This window comes from Leptonotus elevatus, chromosome 10 (assembly GCF_054856555.1).
Source record: "Leptonotus elevatus isolate MCC_2025b chromosome 10, RoL_Lele_1.0, whole genome shotgun sequence".
In the NCBI taxonomy this organism is placed as follows: Eukaryota; Metazoa; Chordata; class Actinopteri; order Syngnathiformes; family Syngnathidae; genus Leptonotus; species Leptonotus elevatus.
This window is the reverse complement of record NC_141248.1, coordinates 5,637,055-5,661,543: the sequence shown is the minus strand read 5'-3', so window position 1 is coordinate 5,661,543 and position 24,489 is coordinate 5,637,055. Positions and strand designations below refer to the sequence as shown.

At 39.8% G+C, this 24,489-nt stretch overlaps 1 protein-coding gene across 4 annotated transcripts in view; it reads left to right on the top strand.

Moving 5' to 3' along the window:
* The first annotated feature begins 3,543 nt into the window (after positions 1-3,543).
* Positions 3,544-24,489, top strand: part of magi1b (membrane associated guanylate kinase, WW and PDZ domain containing 1b) — a 134,349-nt gene continuing 113,403 nt past the window's right edge. For all 4 annotated transcript variants that reach the window (XM_086087780.1, XM_086087778.1, XM_086087779.1 and 1 more), the window contains exon 1: positions 3,544-4,324. In XM_086087780.1, the coding sequence (XP_085943906.1) occupies positions 4,027-4,324 (298 nt within the window). In that variant the 5' untranslated portion in view covers positions 3,544-4,026. The remainder of the gene's footprint in view (positions 4,325-24,489) is intronic.

Here is a 24,489-nt window from a genome sequence, read left to right as displayed (position 1 = left end):
CTACTTTTCAAATGACACAACTTCCTTCTCGTTCATCCATTGCACTTTTATTTATTTGTTTACATGGTCTGACCCTGCCAGCCGGTATGTCTGGTCGGAAAACAAGTGTTTATCTGACTGAGCTATTTGGCCAGTGATTGTTTTAGTGTAGTCTACATATTTTCTTAGTGTTGACTACATGTTTTATAGCGGTCTACAACCTCATTGTGCCTTTTCCTAATCTCAACCATTAGTGTCCCATGTAAAGACGTAACGTGTACTGTACAACCTCACTGAAAGCCTCATGCTAAGTCCAACCATTAGTCCGACGGCATATTGACATACATGTCAACACAAAAAAAAAAACCCCCCACTAAGCTCATTACTGGCCTGTTAGCTCAGTAAGATAAATGTTTGTCTACTGACCAGATGACCCGGGTTCAATTCCCATTACCGTGATTTTGTTATTTAACATGGCTGACAGAGCGCATAGCCGATAGAGGTCGCAAAACTACAATATGTAACACTTGGTCGTATTTTGGTGCATGGTCGTTATTGTAGGAGGACTTGTTGAATCACAGCTCACCTGTTTTCTTTCTTTGGTCATGTTGATGTTTGCAAGCTGACCCGTGATTGGTTATTACTTGAGCCCTGAGCAACTGTGATGTCATTTACAGTCGAGAGCAAGTGGCAAAATGGCCGTCCCCTGAGATGGATAAAAACGTGTGGATTTTGCTATTTAATTAATATTCCACAAAGGCAATACTATTCAGAATATCATGTTCAGACTAGTGGGGTTGCATAGAACATATTATTGTAAAGAAAACGTTTGCAGTTAAGCCCTTTTCACACTGCACTCAGTGTGAAAGAGTTGCTTGGCAACGCAAAATTACCAGTGCCCATTATTGGAAGTTCTGATGTAGCAAGTTGCAACCTACCAGGAAGTAACAACAGATATTTTGCAGATGTTTACACCATGCCACCCTAGACAAGATGTAGTTTTCATTGTTGTGAAAGAAAGCCCTGACTTTGTTCATTTTAATGAGGAGGAGGAGAACATGAGCAACAGTGAAAAACTAATGGCTCGGCGGGAACTTGGTTAGTTCAATGTGCCGTTACTTAGAAATAAGTCCAAATTAGCCAGTAGTCCTCTTCTCACACCAGCAACACTCCATTCTGTGGTCCCTGCCCCTCACAACATACACATAAAGGCGGTGTGAAAATGGCTTTACTCATCGTTTACCTCCTGTTGGGTGAATTTGGTGTGTACTTTTGTATATTAAAAAAATTGCTTTGCTGCTTCCGAGTCCAAATCCTGCCCCTCACGTCACATGCACATCTTTTTGGAAGTGTGCTTGAATATAATGCGGAATCTGATTTTCAGCAGGATTAGTAGTGGAAGCCTACTACAGGGATAAAAAACAACAACATCCATGTGGTGAGATGTGAAAGCAGCATTAATACAATTTGCTGTTGTCTTCTGATGCTACTGACCAGAGGGAAAGGAAACAATGGATGGACAATTTGAGATAATCATGCAAAAATTCAGCACAAGGGCTAAATATGAAAGCTCTTATTCAATGACAATGCACCGTGGCGGGATTTCTAAGATCATTCTGTAAGCCATTTCACTTGTAAATCTCATATCATGTGTCATACTGAAGATGTTGACATACATCGAATGTAAAGCATGCAATTTTCTGTTTAATGCAATTCAGGTGGAAGACATAACGCACAGATGTGCATGCACAAAGATGAAATTCATGAACACGCGCATGAGAGTGAAAGACGGTGATGGCGTGACACTGACTTGCAGTGATGCAGCAAATGCCAGAAAGAATATGTTGACATATCTGGACTGATGGATGAGGAAAACGAAGAATGTTAGAGCCAGTGGCTTCTTCTGTCGATCTGATTTATGACTGCAAGTTGGCAGAGAAGCTTTTGTTTCTTGTAACATTCTGTAGTTCTTCTGGTTGATGTATTTTTCATCATTGGAGCACAGTAAGTGCTGTTTTACTCAATAGTCTTCTGCCTAAGAACAAGGGTGTTCATAATTTATCATACTTGAGTCTTGGGTTATGCTCAAAGTGTCATCCTATATAATTATTATTTTTTATTTGTTCATCTTAAAGGGGTATTTTCCACCTTAAATGATGATAAAATAACTGAACTGAGGATAATGACTAACCATAATGTTGTAACACTTAGTATTTCCCCTCATGTGGACCCATGTTTTTCTGCCCCATGAGACCAAGAGTGCTTTCAGTTATATTTTTAGATTTGGGAAAAGCTCATCTGAGGCTCCCGAGGTGAGAAGCCTCGCCATTTGATTTCAATTCAACCCATCTTGTTTCTCTGTTTTAACAATCCACCCACCCATTGTTTTATAGTGCCACACCCTCATTAGGCATGTCTTTAGGGCAAGGAGCAGGAGAACACCCTGGACTGGTCGCCGGCCAATCACAACCATGCATGCATCGGCAATTTAGAGTCTTCAGTTAACCTAACGTTTCATTTCTTTCAAACCCAGGGAGGACATTCAATGAAACAGGCGAAGCGGAGATAACTTCTGAACATCGTGCCAAACGAGTTTAAACTACAATAACTTTCTTTGCGTTGTAAGAGTTGTTTCAAAAGGCTTGTTTTTAAGAGGCTTATGTAGCTCAGGAATTGTATCATTGAAGACTATAGAATAGACATATTTTCCCCTTGGTTTATTACATAAAATGCTGCAAAGACAGTAAGATTCAAAGAGCACAGTAGGCTGAGTTGAGAACAGGTTCCACTCATAAATAAAAAATGCACTTCATCCTGTCCAACCTGAAATGCAGCAATCTTGACAAGTAGTATCCCAGTGAGTGTAACAATGGGCCACTAGGTCTTCAACGCGTATGGAAATATCAATAATGGATAAGTTCCCACTTTCCCCCACTTTGCAGTTGGTCACATCAGTTCAATATGACTTCATATATGGACTATAGCATTCATAAGAATAACTTCCAGAATGGAAATTAAAACGATAACTTTCATTGAGTCAACCATTCGCACGCTTTTCACGCATGCGCATTTGCATTGACGCTGCCTTCAAGCGCTCCTAATAGTGTGCGTCAAAATAAGAACGTTTGAATGAAAATGACAGATTAATTGAAAACCCACGTGTATACGCAAACAGTCACCAGGTGTCACTGTTCATTTAATTGGCATTTATTTCAATGCTGCTTTAGTCTGGGGAATTCAATTAAATGACATCTACAATTCACGTTTCACATACTGCAATTATACTTTTAAGTGATGTAAATTTTGTTTAGATTTTTCTAGCTGGCACAGTTTCAGACTTACGCTAACAGTTCCTCCACAATGAACCAATAACGATTGTTTACTTGTCACACTCAAGCTAAAAGTGCATTTAGTGGAAAAAATAATATAAGATTTCCCACATAAACATACTGCTTTTGTCACACGTACGTTAACTAATCGCGACGAGTATTTCCGACGCACACACCTTGAATCGAGTATTTCCTACAGTACTTGAATGTAGCACAAGCAGAGCACATTCTCCGCGCGCCGCTTGTGAGCAGTTCCAAGTCACAAGGAGAAGAACCCGCGTCGTACCTGGTCAAACCAGCCCTGACTAGCACGGGACCGAGGAGTCATCGACGGGGAAAGCAGAACGGCGAGCCGTCGCTTCTCACTTTAAGTGTAGAAAATCGTATTTGAAGTGAGTTTACAAGACGTAAGTGGGGTAATTGCTAAGTGGCACCGTAGCAGATGTAACGTTAGTATGACCTCGTTAACGTGGGACTAAACCTACAGACATGTTGAAGAAGATACAACACTATCCACGGCGTAAGAAGTGACTTCCAGGTGGACGGGAATGGCTTGATTCTGCGTGCGACACTACTGTCAGAGGCGCTCATGTTTCTGTGGAAGCAACAGAAAGTTTGCTGCGCTTCACTAGGAAATAAAGCCAGTGTTTTGTGACTGTTTTAACAACACCCGAGCGGCAGCGTCCGTCCGCTCGTGTGCCGCTGTCCCACTCCCAACATGTCCAACCCCGCGTTTAGAAAGAACCACTGGACCTCTCGGCTGAACGAGTGCTCAGTGTCCAAAGATGCCCTCGGAGCCTTGAACGTACCACTGCGCGGCGGTGCGGAGAATGGAGAGTTTGCTTTTATCGGGCAACTCAAACTATACCAAGTGCTTTACAACAGTGGACAGTTAAATGACGGAGATATTCTTTTGGAGGTGGAGAACCTCCCCATCTCAGGATTACCCCTGTACGATGTGCAGACCCTCATCAAGACCTGCAAAGGTCCCGTCAGGTTAAAAGCCGTCAAGCCAGGTAAGCGCTAAAGTGGCACCGACACACTTGAAAGCTCTCAAGTTGCTTACTTCCATTAAATGCACGAGAAAAGGACACTTTTCTTTTTAGGAAGTCGTTGTTAGGTCTAGCAGAGGCATAGCTAGTCATTTGGCCTTGGGGCTAATGCATCCACGTTTAACTAAATGCATTTAATCAAGTAATGTGTGTTAAATCTTGACAAAAGATGAGTTTGTTATTTGGTCCACTTTGTCCTGCTTTCGTAATCTGTTACAATTGTCTGACGTAAGCAAGGCAGCCTTATGTATATACCACATGTCATAAGCAAGACAACACAGTGTGCATCACACAATGTGCTTAAAGCACAACGGAAGTATTTACAAACAAAACAGTTAAATGCCTCAAACGGCAAAGAGAACAAAAGCTAGGTATGCTAGTTACATAACCATTATTTATTGTTCAGCGCTGTCCAGCCAGTCCAGGGAATGCCATTTATCACCAAATATTTCAAAAATTAAGAGATAAGCTCAAGTATTGTCTAACACGTGAATCCTCCCAATGCTTTTAATAGCAACAAGTTTCAAAAAAATGGCAATCTGTCAAATTCTAAATCTGGTTAGAATGCCCACTTTAATCTGAGTGCAATACACAGTTTTTTGAAAATCGGATGATAAATGCCAGAGAAATTGAGTAATATATTGAATGACTACCTCACGTTGGAGTACAACAGTATTTTTTTTTTTTAACATACTGTACCTACTCGGCCCTTTTGTTTAATCTACCAAATAACACATGGACATCAATGCCTTGTTAGGTTTTTATTTTGGAGTTGGCCTTGGTAGTGCATTTCCATAATGCATAGTATGAACAGCCGTGGCTTGGTTATCTTTGCCTGGAGGTTGGCCTTGCTATCCTATACTGTTGCCACCAACATTGACACAATGCCATACTGAAGTCATGTTCAATCTCTAAATCAAGACTCTTAATTAATTATGATGTCAATGTTTAAAATTGTATAAAAAAGCAGCAGTCACCGGTGTAACAACGTTAGTCGCTGGTCGCGATTACCTGGTAGGCTTGCGACACTACCGTCGTGCAGTTAATTATGCAGAAATAAATCTGCTGACAGCCTGACACAGTTGCAATTCCTTTCGATCAGTTTTTGACAAACCAGGCTCACTGAAATGTGCCGTTTTAGCAGGCTAACACACTACAGTGCTTCTGATGTCACCCAACATGGTGCCCCCTCAGATCTCACCTATTATTATGACGTTTATTTCTTATTCCACAAACACAGCATTATATCTGAGTTTGGTCTAGTACTGGCACTTATAACCAATTTGGGTTGAGTTCCCCTTTAAGCACAACCCCTAACTATTAGGTCAAGTTAGGTTACTTTTTCAATTGTGTTCAGTTTGCTCCAGCTTGCTCTGTACCTGCACCTTTGATAAAGGAAAGAAATGCATTCCTTTATATTTGAGATAATTTAAGCCGTACAGATAATAGATGGATGGATAGCATGCTCAAAGAAAGTGTTGGGCCTGTAGATTCTTCTCGTAGCTTGCTAGACTGACAAGATTATCATAAAAAAACAAGCTTATGGAACAGCATGCTAGCTAGTGTGATTGGTCTTTCTTGTTCATGGTCATCTTGACCCGGCAGGGCCCAGTGGGTTTGACACTGAGCCACTGTGACAGCTTCCGAGCCAAGCATGGCAGACTGCTGAAGGGACGCGCGGCACTCCACTCGGAATTATGCTAACTTCATGTTGCGGCAGTCACAAAAAGCCACAGTTCAACGACAAGTTTTAGAATTTGTGTACAACGGGACCATACGTAAAAAACACATCGTATTCAAAATGATTTGAAAAGTAACATTACACATCTAATGCATTTCAGTCAGTGATCTACTTTTTTATTTTTACGGGAATTCTTGTTCACTTTTTTGTGCTCAGTTACAGCTCACTGTTTTATTTGGATTGTGTTCAAATGTGTGTTTGAAACAGTCAAAACTTGTTTCCTTCAATAGTTTAAATTGGTTTACTGTCTTGTGATTCCTCTATTTTTTAATTTCATTTTTGGGGGATGGTTACACCATGTCACGTTTGTCTAGTGTCGTTTTGTGCAGCTGATTTAATAACCACACCTTCTACACATACTGTAGTAGAAATACAAAGTAGAGAGCGTTAGAGGGATGAATTGAACAAAACAGCTTGCTTGATGGAAGTGGTGCTCATCTAAATACCTGTACAAAAAATTGCAGTCATTGTGCATTTTGACTTGTCCTAATGTCTACTTATGAATATTCCTCTTCACTCATATCTCTAATGATGTGGATAAAAGCGAGCACATTGTCAATATTGAAACATAATTGGTTTTATGCATCAATGTAGTCCTGTATTCCTCCTCCTTGACAAGGATGGCACAAATCTCTGAGGCAGTGAAATTAAGAATAGTTAAAACCAGCTGTGTTTATGTATTGGTTTTACATGCAGCAAACAAACGAACGAGGAATTGTTAAATTTTACCTTTAGTTTATGTTCAATCAGGTATTGGAAAAAATCTAGTTTCACAGTCAATTTGAATTCATAATATATTGATTTGGGCTTGTTTTATATTTATCGGTTAGTGATGGCCGCACATAGCCACTTTGCAACTATACGCCCGGGAGGAGAAAACATACTATTCCACTTTTTGCTAATCACAAGGCTTCGGGTGGCATCTTTTCTAGGTCCCATCTGGGAATGTCGGGTGTCACTGCCATACGACGTCACGTGATTTCATTCCATTTGGAAGTTTTTAATAATTCACGCTGTCTGGGAATTTCCTTCCCTAATCACTTTTAATTGGGAAAATATGCTTTGCTATGAAGGCCATCTGTAAAATCAGGTTGACCTAATTTTACGCAGAACTTGTTCCAATTTCTCACTTTAATCAAGTGAGATGTGAAGAGGGAATACGTCTGGAGCGGCTCCCTACTATTCAGGAAGCGCTGCGCTTGCTGACTGCCAATTGTATTCAGAGATTTGTTAAAAGCGTGGTGTTGGTCCCACACACATGCTTCGGGTACTGCTGAGCCCACGAACAAGGAGAAGTCAAGTTTACTGTGTATTGATCTGACAAAGCTATTTAATAAGATTATATAATAGGCAACTCTAACATGGAAAGGAGCTGATCTCAGTGTGATGGTCTACAGCAGGGGTATCAAACTTATATTAGCTCAGCGCATTGAGGAAAATATTTTACCAAGTGGGCCGGATCGGTAAAATAATGGTATACAACTTAAAAACAATTGCCGTCAATTATATGCAGATTTTCGCTATTTGTGGGCCAGCCCTACACTTTGCCTGTATGAGTCCAGGATGTGTTAAATCTACCTGTTTTGCATATATATTGTTCTCAGAATGCATTGTGTGGCGCAGTTAATGAAGTTTTAAGCAAGTTTGTCATATGTGTTTATATTAATTTCAATAATTTCTGGCCTATAAGGCGCACCTGACTATAAGCCGCGCTAGCTATATTTGGGGAATACTCGAGTTTGTTACACATATACGCCGCACCCGATTGTAAGCCGTGTTTTAATGTTACCACACCGCGTTCCCGCTACTTTCTTTTCCATAATGAGGGCGCAAATTGTCTTGCTCTTGTTCTTGCTTCTCCTACTGTATTTACTGTATGTTGGTCTATGATAAAAAATATATATTTTTTAAACAAACCGTAACTTTAGGTTGTGTGTAAAATAATGACATCCAGGATGAGGACGTTGCATTGCTCATCTGAGGACTGCTTGTGAAATTGATATATGATATTTATATGTTTTGATTGTGGATGGCTGATTAATTGGTCCGACATTATACTTTGGATCAGGTTTCAGGCTTGTGTTTAAACTGTGTGTAAGTAGGGTCACAAATCACGATAACTGCGCCAGCTAGGTTAATATTATATCATACCAGTGAGAAAGTCTGTAAAAAAACCCCCAAAAAACATGAATGAATGTGTTCCAGTACAGTGCAGTGTTCTGATTGATAGTACAGCTCCGTGTTGATATCCATTAACAGTCTTTGTATTCAAATCAGTTGAAAACAATAAGTGTAGCTCGTTCCAACCTATTAAAAGTGTTCTATATGACACCTAAATGAAGGAATACTAAACGGTGAGATGGTTCGGGTCGGATATTCCGTGACCCGTTTCATTGGAATGAAACTCTTGGGGGAAATTAGGTTTTTCTTAAGCTGCTCTGCTGCTTGAAAGACTTACTGGTGAAAGGAGGAAAAACACAATCACAAATGTGACTGTTCACACTGAGATCACCAATATCATACAGCATATAAAAAATCTACATATCTATGTTGAATTGCATGTTTGTGGGTATTAAACGGATAAGGATTATGATTTGACTTCTCTACAATGATAATTACGATGGTACAGTAGAGTGTGTGGTTTGCCTGCAAGGAATCTGTGTGTGTATTGTCTTCAAAATTTGACACTTTTACACTCTAAAATTCGAGCTATCTTCATGTAACCAACCAACCATAACTTAGCCCAGACTGGGAATCAAGAAACCACAGCTTGACGCGAGTGTTTTCCCAAGGTGGTGTGATGATGTGTAATACCCCATTAGCCATAAACTGCCTGAAGACTAAATTATTTGTCGTCTTCAAATTGTGGCTTGCTAATTAGAGAGCCTCTGGATTATTCCATTAATGCCACTATTGTGTGGATATGTGCCAGTGTTCTTGGCAGAGTTTGCATATGGAAGTGCTTATTTCCTTTTCTCACAGTAGGAAGTTAGACACCCCTTCTTTCTCTTAACAATTCTACCACCTTTGTATCCTCTGACCACAGTTCAAGGACTCCTATTTCCGTATTCAGAGCTTGGCTTAAGCAAAGATCTCTGGCTTTAATTTCCATGTGTGTGATTTTTATGTGAGCATGCGAAGAAACGTAGATGTGGTAAGTATAAGCGCCTTACCTACCTCAGGATGAAATTGTCTCTAAAATGTATGTCGGCACTTAATTTTAAGATCTCCATTGAAATCCAGCATGCCAGAGGGATGCTGCCTTTCCAACTAAAGAGACTATCAAATGCTCTTTCACTAATGCCGCACATTTTTGTAAGTTGTACATGTGCAAAGATGCGTCCTTTATGCTAAATAATTGACTTTCTTTCCCTAATTAGCTCAATTAGAGGCAATTGTATTGTGGAGGAAGAAGAGTTGGTCATGCTTGGCACTCTTAGTTACACACTATGTCAGAGGAGGAGAACGCCAAACTAATTTATGATGGTAAGAATAGAGGCACTGAGTTCCCCTTCCTGAAAACTGCTTTTGTGTGCTGTCCTTAAAAAATATTTATATTTACACATGTTACCAAAAGAAGACATTAAATTAGAGGCAACTCTAGACAAGGTAGCAATATTTTGGCAATCATACTAGCCTAAGTAGTCCCTTCATCAAAAAGCTAAGGGGATACAAAAGTCAAGATACACAATGTTCTCTCTGAACATGAAAATTAAAGTATTAAACTTTACATTAGTGAAGTTGTGTTGACAAATCTATTCCAGAGCTATTTTCTGAGTAATACTCTGACAGTCCCTCTGGTTTCTATGTTGCATAATCTCACAGGTATGAGGATGCTCAACATTTGAACAACAATTACAACTCTGCAAATTCCCTCCAAAGGTTTCGATACTTGTCTTCATGTCAAATGTTCCACTCGCATGAACAAAGGAGATGTTTCTTGTAAAGTCTAGTGTGGAAATCAGTCACACTGTCCTAGCTTGGAGTTCAAGTGTAATGCTACCCAAAACATATTCACAGCAACAGTAATAGAATGAGGTTGTTATGAATCAAATATATTTGCTATTTTTGTTCTTGTCCTATTAACCAGTTTAAAAACAGCCATGGGATCATTAGTCCAATTTTTGCTTTGCAGGTGTTGAGGCCAACAAAATCTGCAGATGTTAATAGTTCAATAGGTACCAAAACCTTTAAAAACGGATTTGCATTACGAGCAGCTGATGCTTCACAGCGTCTTATTGTTCACTGTCACATGGTCTGAGCATTCCTGTTCTTTGTACCGTGTCCAGTCAGGAATGGGATCATACGGGTATGCTCTCAGAAAGCACGCTTTCATGTGTGCAGCCATCCTAATGTGACCAAGTCTTTATTAGCTCAGCTACTGGAAAAACTTAGTTGAGAATGCGGTTATGTCTCTATTGAGTTTAGCTAGAAAATCAAATGAAAATCTTGGTTTTAATGTTGAAGTGAAATTATAAAAAAAATTGTGATGTCCCCTTGTCCTGTCTTCCTCATGATTACCGTACAAGCATTGTGCAGCTCACTTCACAATGGTTATGGTTGACAGTGAACAGCAACATGCGTAATACATCTTCACGTGGATGGCAGTGAAGGGAGACTTTGTTAGGTTAGCAGTAAAATAAATAAGCCGAGGAAGATCTGAAGCAGGGAATAAAGACAGGTCCACATGTGTTAGTTATCAGCTGCAATGTAGAATTGAGTGAAGGGATTCTCAACTATGGCATGAAGTCTCACCTAAAGGTCTTTTATTCAGTGTCCAGTGTGTGTAGGTATTTTTACAATTATGCATCTATGGTTTTGCTTGGGATCTTCCAACTTTGCTACCAACACAGCTAGAACTCCTCAAGAAGTCAATCAGGGCTGTTTTTTCCCTATTCTGTAATGACAATCTTCACCCAGAGATCACCCTAGATGCAAATGTCATGGGAATTCCCCCCCAACAACCCGGATAAAATAACATTCCTCTGACAGTTTCACATGCTATATGAAGCCTTAACCTGCTGGGTTTGTGCATAACTATCACCTGAGACATTGGATCTTTCCATCTTTTTGACTGTTCTCTGACGATTTCCCGGTCTGTGCATAGATTCAGAACATCTTCAGTTAGATTCTGTCAAGGCATAGGTGTCTGTATAGATGCCTCGTGACAGAAATACCTACTGGTCATCTGAATTTTAAAGGTCAGACATGACATTTTGACTGCCCATACTTATTTTTGTCAGCCAATCAGCCGCCGTCATGCTAAATGCTGCTGTATGCTGGCTACGTACACTCTGATCTTAAATGGAGTCATTTAGTTAATCAAATATAATCAAATCAAGTCTGTGCTAATAGCGAATATGGAAGAAGTGACATAGTCTTATTGAGAGAACATGTGTCCTCTGGGTTTGCTGGAAACCATCAGGGCACCGAATGGCAAATTTCTTGTGATGTCAAAGGGGATATGGTTACGTCATCACAGGTGGCCCTCCACTACTAAGGAATTTTGAGGAATAAAAAAGGATTTCAGTGATAGTGAATAATCTGCCTGTCTGTTCGATCCATGCTTCTTCAAGTTAATATTTAAGTTGTTCTGAGAATCTAAACAAATTATTCTGTCTTTTGCTTTAAAGTCAAAAGATGTATACAAAGTACATTAGAAGATAGGATCAAATTGGTCTTGCAAATAACGAAGAATGAGGTTCTTTATTTTTATGTGGTGGTCAAAGTGTTGTACATGAATGTTCTTGGTAATGCCAAGCAGCCTAAACTCAGACATTAATCTGTCAGTCATTGCTACAATAGAAATACGTCTGTTATTTTTCACAAGACCCAAGCACTCACTTTAGTAAACCTACACAGAGTGTGTGAAGCGTGACAGTTTAGTGATAGAATCTTAATGAGACAAGCAGCGTCTAATTAGGCAAGACAGGAAAAGGATGGAGTCTTAATTGAGTCTTTGGTAGCCATTTTTTCTCTGCGCTGTGGGCATCACAATCATGTATGGTGCCTTAAAGCGGCATTTGTTTATGTGACTTCACAGGCTTTCGCAATAGTGCTCCACATCACGTGGGAGTCGTGCCACTTGAACCCGAACTCAAGTACACTGTACTTTAGGAAATCATGCAATAATGTATATGTTTTTTTAAAGCACTAAATTACACAACAGTGGTGTCCATCTCCACAAAATATCATTTGTTATGGTTTGATTCAATACATGGGCTGGGAAACTATTCAAGGATGGTTCGATTTGAAAGTGTAATGATTTGATTTGGTTTGACTGGGGATTACAATTAGATTTGATATGGTACGGCTCAATTTGTTGTGAAATATATATATATATATATATATATATATATATATATATATATATATATATATATATATATATATATATATATATTCAATGAACTTGTCAGTACTGTGAGTGTGTCATTTCCTTCTAAGATATATCTCCAATAAAATATAATTTGATACGCATCTCGATATATTTAAGTGGACGATTTGAATACGGGTTTTGTTACTCAAAATATAACAAATCAAACAAACAAATTTGCCTCTGATTCCCCCCCCCTTCAGCATACTGTTTGCATAAATTTAAATTCATGATAAAATCAACAAAAATGTCTATGCTATTAGAATCAATCAATAATAATTTGAATACATTTTTATCAACACAAGTTTAAGTATTTAAGTAGTGCAACTCCGCTGGATAAACCTAACTGTATTAGTGTTTTAATCACAACTGCTACAACTGTGTGGTGTCCCACTTCGGCCGTGACACACGCATGCATGGCCAAACTGAAAACTTGACATGCGTGCAACACGATTTAGCATATACATCAAATCCTGTCTCCCCCCCATACTACCCCTGGAGATCTATATTCTCCTTTACTTGATCAGGCTCACATTTTCAAAAATGTGATTTATTTATTTTTTGTTAAAAAGGCTCTTGTGTCAGCTGCTTTGGTTGGTTATTTGTTTCAGTTTAGACTAAGATGTTGAGACAAGGCACAGTGTCACATAGGCTCTCTGCTGCCATTGTTGCTTGCTCTTGCGTTTACAGACAATATTAAGTGACAGCTGCAACAAATGTGCTGTAGACTGAATGGGGGATGTGTGTCACGGCTTGGAGTGGCCACCATGACAAGTCCAGTCTGATACCCATATGGAAATGGTGCCAAGCAGCATTATGACTTGACGCGTAGCCTCTAGGACTTGTCCTCATCCCCCCACCTTCCCCCAATCAGGAGTGCATTGACTGACTATAGCAGGGCTTGATGGCGGCTGTGGAAAGCTGGTTATAAACCACACAAATTACGCCTGTACTCTGAGAAACCAGAATGTTTGCAAACTTAGCATGTAAGAGAACACACATACGCACACATGCACAGTTTGCACACACATCAAAAAGTGTTTTTCCTGTGCTCTGTACTGTTCAGGAATGCACTGTTTACACAGCCGGGGCTGTCCTACGTCAGTATTTGACTGTTGTAGGTGTCTGCTGGGTGTCACTGACATATATTATGCTATTGAACAGCTTGAACTCCATTGTCATTTTGCCAGCGGATATGAGCATGAGACAGGTTTTGATATTTAATATTGTTATGAAAAAAAACTTTAAAGGGGAAGTTAACTTACCCCCCACCCCCACCCAGAATTCTTAACAATAATGTGCTCTATGCAGCCCCACTAGTCTAAATATGGTATTCTGTTTAATATTGCGTTAGTGGAATATGAGTTAAGCAGCAAAATCCAGCAGTTTTTATCAGTATCACAAAGCGGCCATTTTGCCACTTCTTGTCGAGTGAAAATGACATTATAGTTGCTCAGGTCTCAGGTAATAACCAATCACAGTTCAGCTTCAGAAAACAGGCGAGCTGTGATTGGCCATTGCCTGAGCCCTTAGCAACTGTGATGTCATCTTCAGTCGACGGCATGTGGCAAATTGGCCGCCCCCTGAGATGGATAAAAACGGCTGGATTTTGCTGCATAACTCAATTCCACAAATAACATATTAATCAGAATGTTTGTTACACTAGTGAGGTCACATATGACATATTATTGTCAGGAAATGTTTATGGTTGACTTCTGCTTTAATACAATGTGCTAGCTTTGTTGAAGTACACAAAAAAATCCTGTTTTAACATTTAATCCAATATGCTTTTAGCACATCTTAAATGATGTCACAGTGGTAAATGCATGTAGTTGCACGGAAGCATGCTATACTACTTGACATCATTTGAAGATAAGAACTGTTTTAATACATCTGCCACTGAACACAGAAAGCTTATCACATTAGACTGTGCTCGTAATGCGGGCCACGCTAGCGGTGGATGACATTCATCTCTTATCCTTCCTACTAGAATTGAATCTCTTGCAATGTCAGAGCAATGTTGCTCCATCAGTACACAAAAAATATGAAAATATATAATTTTTCTCTCTAAATCTTCCTAATCCTATAGGATGACGGTATTTCAATCTACTTAAAAGACAGCCAATCATCTGTTTTCTTAATAACACATTGATAGACCAAGAATATCTCTCTCTCCATGTCCTCAAGCGCTACTAGGCTTAGAAACTCATAAATTAGACAAGAAATCAAATTACTGTTGGGCTTTCAGGCACAGAGATGTGCTGTTTCTTTTCAGGGGCAGTTGATTTGTATTCTTCTTGATGTTGATAGGTTTATAGGAGTATGGCTGGAGCTGGATTGTTGTGTAGTTGCGTGCTGAGTCACCGTGTAATAGTTCTACTCTCTGTCACAGCGACTCTGGGGATTTACCAGCGCGCATGACAGGCCTGTCTGCTGGTGTCTCCTCACAAGTGGAAGAAACTCTTTTTGGGGGGAGTTTACTAGGTATTGTATTGTGTTGCTCCCTCAGTGCCACGCAGGTCTGCCCCCTTACACATAAACAATGTTATCGGAGACAACAGCTGGGAAACAAGTAGTGAGTTGATAAGAAGACTCATGTTAAGCATTGTCATTTTACCAAGCCCCTCGTCTCTTTCTAAGGCTATTTTTAAAGTGTTTTTTTCCCCCTTCAAATCCCCCACCCCTAATTCCTGCCTTGCTTCCTCAAACCATTGTGTTGCTTTTCTACACAGAGGTACTCATGGCATTTCCTGCATGGTAGGGCGGAGGTTTTCACACAGTTAGGACATGGTGTATTGGAGCACATTTGGACTTATCTGGCAAGTCGACAGAGTGTGTTTCATCCAATAAGATCATGTGAGGTCTTACAACATCGTGACTCTTCCGATCACAGATGTCATTTGAAAAGTGAATTGTGCAGTTTGTGTTTTGATAATTCTCATTTTCACAGCTTCAAATCACTACTGGCACCATGGCACACCAAACTAATAAATCTGTTGTTATGGTAATAAGCATTTAGTCTTTGAGGTCTATGCTCTACCCATCCATCTTTTTTTCTATACCGTTTATCCTGTTCAGGGTTGCAGAGTTGGGACCTATCCAAAAAGACAACTGCGGCCCAGTCCTTAGGCTGCGTTCAGACTGCAGGCAAATCGGATTCCTCCTCAAATCTGATTTTTAGGGCTGTAGATTGACGGCAGGACAGTCAAATACGTTCTGAGTGTTTCAATAATAATAATCAATAATCAATAGGCGACTAGATTAAAAAAAAAAGTCGTCAGTGAAAGTAGTAGTATTGTTTAATTTGAATCATTACATTGAAAATCTGAATTGTACAATTTGAATGTGAATTCATTACATTTGAACGGAAGTCCCATCAACTTGAAACGGAATTTAAAATAATGAAATGTATTTCAAGACTGTTGGTTCTCACTGAAAATGCAACTCTACATATTTTCACTTTCAGTTCAATCAAGCAAATTCAGTTCTGTACATTCAGATTCCAACTAGCTTTGACAGACATCCGGGTAGGTTTGGATTTGCAATCCATTTCAGATACACAGATCTCCTCTTCGTCTAATCAGCACCTTTGTTATCATTCAGGGGTTCAGCACACTGTTCAAACTAATTTTGGAGTAAAGCTATCGATTTGGCTCTTTGTTTACACAAAAACATTATATATGTAAAAGGGAAAGAAAAAAATCCTACTTGTTGCAACTAGGTTTTACAATTACTCAGCCCAACAGTCTTTAATCAGTCTATTTGGAGGGTGATTTACAGTGAACAACATTAAAGATTTGACTTAACCTGCAATTGAGATGACTCAAAAGAATGCCTTTAGCTTGTTTCTTTTAATAGCTAGCTACTATTGATGAGTAACTCATTCTTCACTTCTGGATCAGTTGTACAGTCTATTTAGCTGAAATGTTTTATACCTGTCCATGTAGCAAAGCCAGTCCGACAGGTTGGAGTGAAACTGCTGCATAGTTGTGCTGCACCTGTCAGCGGCTGCACTGGGCAGTGGAGGGGCGGGGGAACACAAGCTACAACGTTATAGGGAAAACTGTGCCACACACACCCAGAGGATCGTGAATTGTGTTATCATGGCGATTCCAGAGCTCTTCAGAATCAACCTTAAAACTATCTTTGTAACAGTACAGAATAGATTAGACTCCACTGATGTAGGATATGTAGCAACCCTGGTTATATCTTAAACTTATAAGAACTATGTCTTACCCGGCTCATGTCCTCAATGTTTATATGGGGTGTGCAAACATGGCCTTGATTGGTGTCATGTGACCTTTGGTTTTCATGGCAGCAAGGTCCTAAATCCACAGGGGCCAGTCATCTATAAGGGCTTGGCTGATAACTAAATACAATCTTTTGGGATGCGTGCACACTCCCATCCACACACAGTTGGGAACCAGTAGATAAACATTGGTGGCGAGAGGAGAAGCTTTCAGTCTCATGATGTTGCGGGCAGATAATTTTGTTTAGTTGAGAGAGTATGGACAGACCACATTCCTATCATTTCTCTGCATGGTACAACAGACTTGTTATCCACATGTGGTTAGAGTGGGTGTCACTTTGATGCAAGACTGACTGATATAAGGCGGTTTTGTTGAATTCAGGAAAGCCTAAATTTAACAAATAGAGAATAATAATAAAGAATAATCCTTTGCCTACCTGTGATATCCCCAATGTTTTGTTTATAAAAAGTTTACAATATGTTGCCACCAGATGCTTTCAATAGAGAAAGTACATTATTTTCACTACAGACTGATTAGCTCTTTGACTGCCAGACGTTTTCAGAAAAGGGATGCCGTCAGTGCCAGCCGATTTAAGCATTTTGACTGATCTTTCAAGGTCCACAGAAAATGTTCTGTTTGGACTATGGAAACACACGTACTACCAAATGAAAGATTGGACTTTCATGTTTCATCAGAAAAAAAAAGTTTGTTTCTACCTTATTCCGTTCTTTAGTAATCAACAATAGAAAATGGTTAGTTTGACCCAATTTCGCCTGTTTTGGACCAAAATACGGAGAAATCAAGCTTTTAGTGAAACGATATTATTTCATGCATTCTAGTGAATTTTACACTTCTTTTTGTCCATGAATGATGCCACAAACACCTAAATAGTGCTTTACTTCTATAAATCACTACCACCAAGAATGAAAAAGTGTTTTTTGATAGCAAAATACGTTTATTTACATTCAACAGTGTAACAATTTGACAACAATTTGGCAAACTATTTACAAATGTGTGCAACTGTGGTGCTATTTACAAATATGTGGATGTTTCAACGACAGTTTTTCTTTTTGTAACACTCTCCTGCGTGCAAGGAGACGCAACAGCATTTGCACAACAGATTGCCTCTTCGCGTGCTCCACTTTCTTGCAGGCCGTTTTTTCCGGGGAATAGCACGTATATACTGCAGTGTGTGTTGCCATCAAGTCTAATATCAGGATCATGCTACGGTTTCGTTACGTCTCGCTTCCTCGTGTCCTTCAGTTGCTACACCGGGTTGTAAGAGATGTTCTGATCCATTTTATCCACTCCATTCATGGTGGCATCGTAGTCCAGAAACAGTGTCTTCTCCGTGATCAGACTGTACCCGCTCCTCCGATGAATATGCATTGGACTCGGGGTACTCTTCATTGTCCGATCGAATGTCCGGTCGGTTATTGTGCGCTTTTTCCGGCCTTAGCAGCGGTAGCCGCGCTTAGCCGGTGAGGCTTACTACGTGATCATAACAGTCGCGTCAAGGCTTCCAACTTTGGCGTCAAGCTCGGAGTCATCATCATCATCATCATCAATCTGCATTGGTCGATGCCAACTCTCCATCGCCCGATCGAATGTCCGATTGTGTAGAAGTACCCGGTCGGTTATTGTGCGCGTTTTCCGGCCTTAGCAGCGCTAGCCGCGCTTAGCCGGTGAGGCTTACTACGTGATCATAACAGTCGCGTCAAGGCTTCCAACTTTGGCGTCAAGCTCGGAGTCATCATCATCGTCGACATCAATGCGCTTTTTAGTATTGATTGATGCTTTCCGTCTTTGAAAAAAATGCTCAAGCGTGAGCTGCTTGCAACCGGTTGCTTGGTCAGCCATTGTGGCTTCATCAGCCATTGTCTCCTCAACACTCTAGCTCCGCCTCACGTCTTCTACTGGCGCCCACGGTGGGCGGCCCATCCAACCTTGTGCAAAGAGAGTCATCGCTGCCCTCTAGGGGCCAAAACGAGTCTTTTACTAATCAGATCTGCCTGATACTTTTAGCACAGCTGCCCAAGGCTTTCCTGCACCCGTTTCCAAAAAAAAACAAAAAAAACATGGGGGACGTCTTTTAACGTCCTCGGCGCCCTTCCCTAGGTTTATGCTAAACGTTTTATAACGTTTATGGCAGTCAAAGAGTTAGGAAAATCACTGCACTAACTGCATTTGTCTCATGATATCAACTTAACTTTAGTTTACTAGCTAGCTGTGCCTTGCTAGGCAGTGATAACCAGCGACACGTTCTAACTCCTCTCCTTTGTTATAAGTAGGAAGACTGTTTTAAAAGTATGTCTTTATCTGTAGAATCACATTAGTTCAGTGAACTCTGACTACGTTTACATGCAGTCAATATTTGGGTTTTGGTCAGAATTCTGGTTTCTGAAACATTCGAGGTAATCTGTTTACATGCGTGGTGGATAGTTACTCTCGTTTACATGGTCATTTGTGCTCAATTGGAATATTCTGTTTGGGTCGTGACGCGCGGACAACGTAATTATGTAAATAACGCCATTTCCGCATTTAACTCATTCACTTCTGGCCATTTTCACTGAAGCAACCCCCTTCGCTCCCAGCTGTTTTGTCTGGATTGTGCTTCTGTTTTTCAGCAATTAGCATTAGAATATAGCTAAGTTTCCTCATCATACACAGTGGTGGAAAGAGCTTTTTGCAACATGGCCCTGGTTGATCTCTTATAATCTGCTGCGACCTGCGGGCCGTAATGTAACTACCATTGCTTGAAGCATTCTGTTTAGTTCAGAGGCTGCATCATAGCCTTTTGTATGCTCTAGCATAAAAAAATCATAAACTTATAAATACGTCTTTGAAAGTATGGTAATATTTAAAATAGAACGCAATTATACGTTTTTGGGAGCAAATGAGTTAACTTACTATGTTCAATAAAAGGCATTATATTTATGTCACTCAAGTCACCACGTTAAATAAAGTCAGTCAGTTTCCTCGTTGTTCTAGAAGTGTGGTTCTTCGCTGCCTTATCATGTTTGTTTACACCGGCTAGGATATTTCCGGTGGGTTACATGCCAGAAGCACGGACTTATATACTTGTACCTATGTGTGTATAGGCACAAACTGGCGTTTTTGCCGTAGAGACGCAAAATAACGTGAAAACGTTTGGTTAGTCCACACACGCGTGGTTGTAATTTTTGCAAATTATTGACCAAAAAGTAAAGTGTTGAAAACTAGGTGTGCACCGATCACAATTTTCCAGCTGATCCCCAATCCCCGAACTTTTAAGAAGTCTGATCTGCCGATCGCAATTTTTTTTCTCTCCTTCCCATAACAAGCAGCACACACCTCCAGTGTTCCAATCCTGTTTTATTGGAAAACAATGAAAACATATCTGTGAAATCATACAAACAGGTTGTTTTATCTGCACATGAAGTAGTTCTCTCAAATAAAAATGAAAAGTTAGTCATCTCAGCAGAAGAGGACAATGGCTGATTTTTTCAGAGACCGGTGGAAAAGATCGGTTTATTTTTAAGGGATCGGCCGATTACCGATCCCCCAAAATTACAACAAAAAAAAATGCAGTTTTTTGGGTTCTCCTGAAAAGTGATGATTTTGGAGGTACAAGGTTTTGGCCCAAATAAATAGTCCACCATTTTAGCAATGTCAGCAACATACTTTAAATAATACTAGAGCCCTCATTAGGGTTACTTGTGTGAGGCTATGATTACGGTGGTTATGGACAAAATGGGATTGTTGTGTGAGAATGCGAGGGATAAGATGAGCAACGTGGCAACTCTGGTATACTGCTGGTTGAAACAAATGTGCTTTTGAGCAGATTATATTTTAAAAACTTATATAGTGTAGATTTTAGATGTTGGTGTCTGTTCTTGTTATACATGATTTAAAAAAAACTTTGTTTAATACACCTTTCTGACATCCGTTATTCATCCGTCCATCCAACAATCCATGTTCTTTCTGACCTCAGTGACTTTTTTTTGTCATCATTTAGAAAAAACAAAAGTAGTAGTACTATTTTGTCTCGTGAGTGTAATGAAAGTTGTATCAAAGTAGAGAAATATTGTAAACTAGTCTTAATGTTTCCATCCCAATGAGACAAACTGGTGCAGGTAAGTTGAATCATTCAATACAGTTTTAAACAAATGATGTCAGAGCATTGCTCTCCATCGTAAAAGAAAGCTTTGTTTAACTTAGTTAATGTTCACTCCACTGCTGGCCCAGTGTGTACATGTGGTGAGTTAATGAAATGGCATCTGTACACCTCAATTTTTTTTTTGCAATTTTCTGTGCTACACCTGGGGTCACACCCCACACTTAGGGCAGTTCAGGTACACTGTAGTGTGCCTTGGTGGACGATACACACATACATACGCAGTCCATCACATTTCCCATCTGACTGACAATGAGGTGAAATAGAGCAGTAAAAGATGATGGCAAAAGTTGAATAATGAGTGGGCCTGCTTCCATCCATCCATTCCTCCTGCTTGTTTTCGCCCAGCTGAGTGCCAGCTGCACATTGAGGTATTTCAGTTCTACCTGAACATGGAACCCAAGTCAACCACCACAGTCCCATCACTCTATTTTTAGTTGAATTGACAGCTTGAGAATGATGTATAGGCATTATGTATTTAAAAGGGACATGCTATGAAAAATGTATTTTTTTATTTGCTTTTATATGAATAGTTATGGCTCTGCAGGGCCTGCCAACCCAAGTGTGAAATTAGACAAATATGTCTTTTGTTGTTTATTTCTGAAAAAGCTTGCTTCATGCCTCCCTAATAACTACCTGCCAGGCTTCTTTGAAGCTGCTTGTGTTATTTAACCTGCTAGCTCTGCCTCTGGCCATCATGGTAATGAAAGTTATTGATTATCAATATTACCAGGATTTTGCAAAAACAAAACAAAAAATAAAATAAAAAACAATAGCAGATGTACTTGGCAAATTTATTTATTTATTAGTATTATTAAAAAAAAAAAGTGAAATCTTATTGCCAATTAGAAATTGGGCGGCTAATTATGTTGAATTATTTTTCATCTGCCTCTCCCTCAGTTTGTAGGCGAAACAATTTTGGAGTTTTTACCAATAGCCACTTCTATGATTTATTCCCACTTGTTTACTGTTGTGGCATGTACCGGAACTATCTCAGACAAATTACAACATATGTATATGTGATATATGTGGTATATGTGAAGTTCTTGGCTTTGAGTCACGGGCAATGGCAAAAGGAGAGGAGATTAACTAATTGTGCTGCCATTTGTACTCATGTTCACATCACACCCCTTTCCCTTTGTAGGCCACTGTCGTCATCACTGGCTGTAGATCAAGTCAAGTTTATTTATATAGCCCTTAATCACAAAAGAGTCTTAAAGGGCTTCACATGCCCACAGTTGACAAATATTAACATCCCCTGATCGAACCACAAGAGGCCAAGGAAAAACGTTAAAAAAATAATAATAATGAAAAAAAAAAAAAAAAGAAACCTTGAGAAGGGACCGCTCATAAAATCTCTGCTGCTGCTACTGCAAGCAATGACAGTGGTTTAATATGACTTCATAGTGCATGTAGTATTAGTGTAAAGGCTAAACAAAGCAAGAAGAAGACTGTGATGTTTTTTTCCCCCACCTATCAAACCAATACCGCCCCTCTTCCCCTGAGACTCATTCCATCATTCAAAACTGAAATCAATCCCTATCGCTCTGTGCTTCCTCCTATCTCTGATTCCCTCAGTTGGATCTTTCATTCCTGACTTCTCATCCTTTGTTCACCAGTGGCTGCAATCTAATGAGGGCAAAGTTGGTCTGTGAAGAATGTTTGCTTCAAAGTTGTTGCTTCTAGTTTGAAAGTGAAGGAAGACCCCCATCATTATCCTATATGCCATTTGGCCTTCATACCCAGACGCTTCTTGGGTCAGCGTCACCTCACGGCCCCTCCTCTCTGCCATGGGTGTTCATCTCTGCTTGTGTTCCCACACTAAACAGTGGCAATGTTGACATTTTTCTTGTGGACCTGTCACTTTTTTTCTCACACAACAGGCAAAGCTAGATTGTGGAAAGGTTAAAGAAGGGTCACAGTGGGGGAGAAGCTTGAGCTGGACAGAAGGATTGTTTTAATGACTGGTTGATGGTGGTTTGAATTTTTATTTAGCATTTACAGAAAGATGGGCATAGGCCAGGGGTAGGCAAGTTCGATCCTAGAGAGCCGCATTCCTGCATGTTTTTGATATCTCCCTCCTCGGAACACAGCTCAGAAGCTCCTGCAGAATGTAATTAGGAGCTGATGATTTGAAACACCTGGGTTGGAGGCAGGAGACACCGAAAACGTGCAGGACTGCGGCCCTCTAGGACCGAACTTGCCTATCCTTGGGATAGGCCTTTATAATATAGCATATAACAACAGTATGGGAATTAAAGTACACCAAACTTGTGTGTCTTTCGATCTAGAGACATAAACATTTTTAGACTCCCCAATAAAAAGAAAATAAAGCTGCTCAGTACCTCAAATCAGGAAGAAGGCAGATTAACTAGTAATTAACATCAGTGATTTAATCATCTCCTCTTTAAAGGTTGAGTGTTTGTATTGTGGTTATTATCATTCCTTTTTGCCCACCCTTTGCACGTGTATTACGCCCAATTTGCACTGACTGCGGAACGGACGCGGTGCGTTTTCCGTACGGCTGCCGCAAGGAATAGAAAGCATTTGAGTCTTCGTGTCAATTCACACCAGCTGAAGTGCGGTTGGTTGCGTGTGCGGAACTGATGCGGCGCTGCGGAAGGTTTCCGCAAGTGTTCTATTTTTTCACGCAACGCGCGCGGTGTGAATTGCAGCCCGTGCGGATGCCGTACGGAAAATGCACCGTATCCATTCCGCAGTCAGCGTGAATTGGGCGTTAGGAATATTGTATTTGGACCACTTGGTGACATTATGTACCAAATGGATTTACCGTTGTAAATGTACCCATCCAAGTGGCTATACTTTACTTAGTTCTTCATCCATTTAAATTTGGTATTTATATTAAATGGCTATATATTTTCTGTGTATAGCCTTTGTATTTGAGCAGGAATATTCCCAATCTGCATGGGACTAATATCATGTAGTTTTATGGTAGAGGTTGTCAAATACAAGGTAAATGAGAATTTGAACCCACAATTTAGCTTTTCTCTTCACTATTTCCATTTAAAATTACACCACAGTCTGCACTAGCAATCTTAAGGTAAACTGTAGTAAAAAAAAAAAAGTGTTTCAATTGTTGTTCTGGTATGTATGAGTCTGAAAGAATATTACAATATGTTTTGCTGGTGTTGGGTGGAATCTCGGTGGAAACCATTATTTTTTCAGGAAACAAAAAAATGCAAGTATGAGACATTTAACATGGAATTGTCAAAGAAAGCAAGCCATTTTCAACACTTTCGTCTGGTCAGTAATTTGTTAGGTATCACAAACAAATACACGTGGTATTTGTTTAGTATAGATTTGTTTAAAAAAAAAAATACCCCAGAGAAATGCAAAGTATAGACATCATTCAATGTTTTTTTTTTTTTGTCACCAAGAGTTTTACAATCCATTCACAATCGTGGAATGAGTTCATAACATTAAATTCTCCAACTTTAAGATCAATATGTATTTTGCAGATAATGCAGCTGTCTTGTAATAATAATTTATGACCGGTAATCCCTGACTGAAGAAATGTAAAATGGTAACATTTCAAAGGCTGTGCTCTGTGCAGCGCTCGTGCATATGTACATCACACTGCCACAT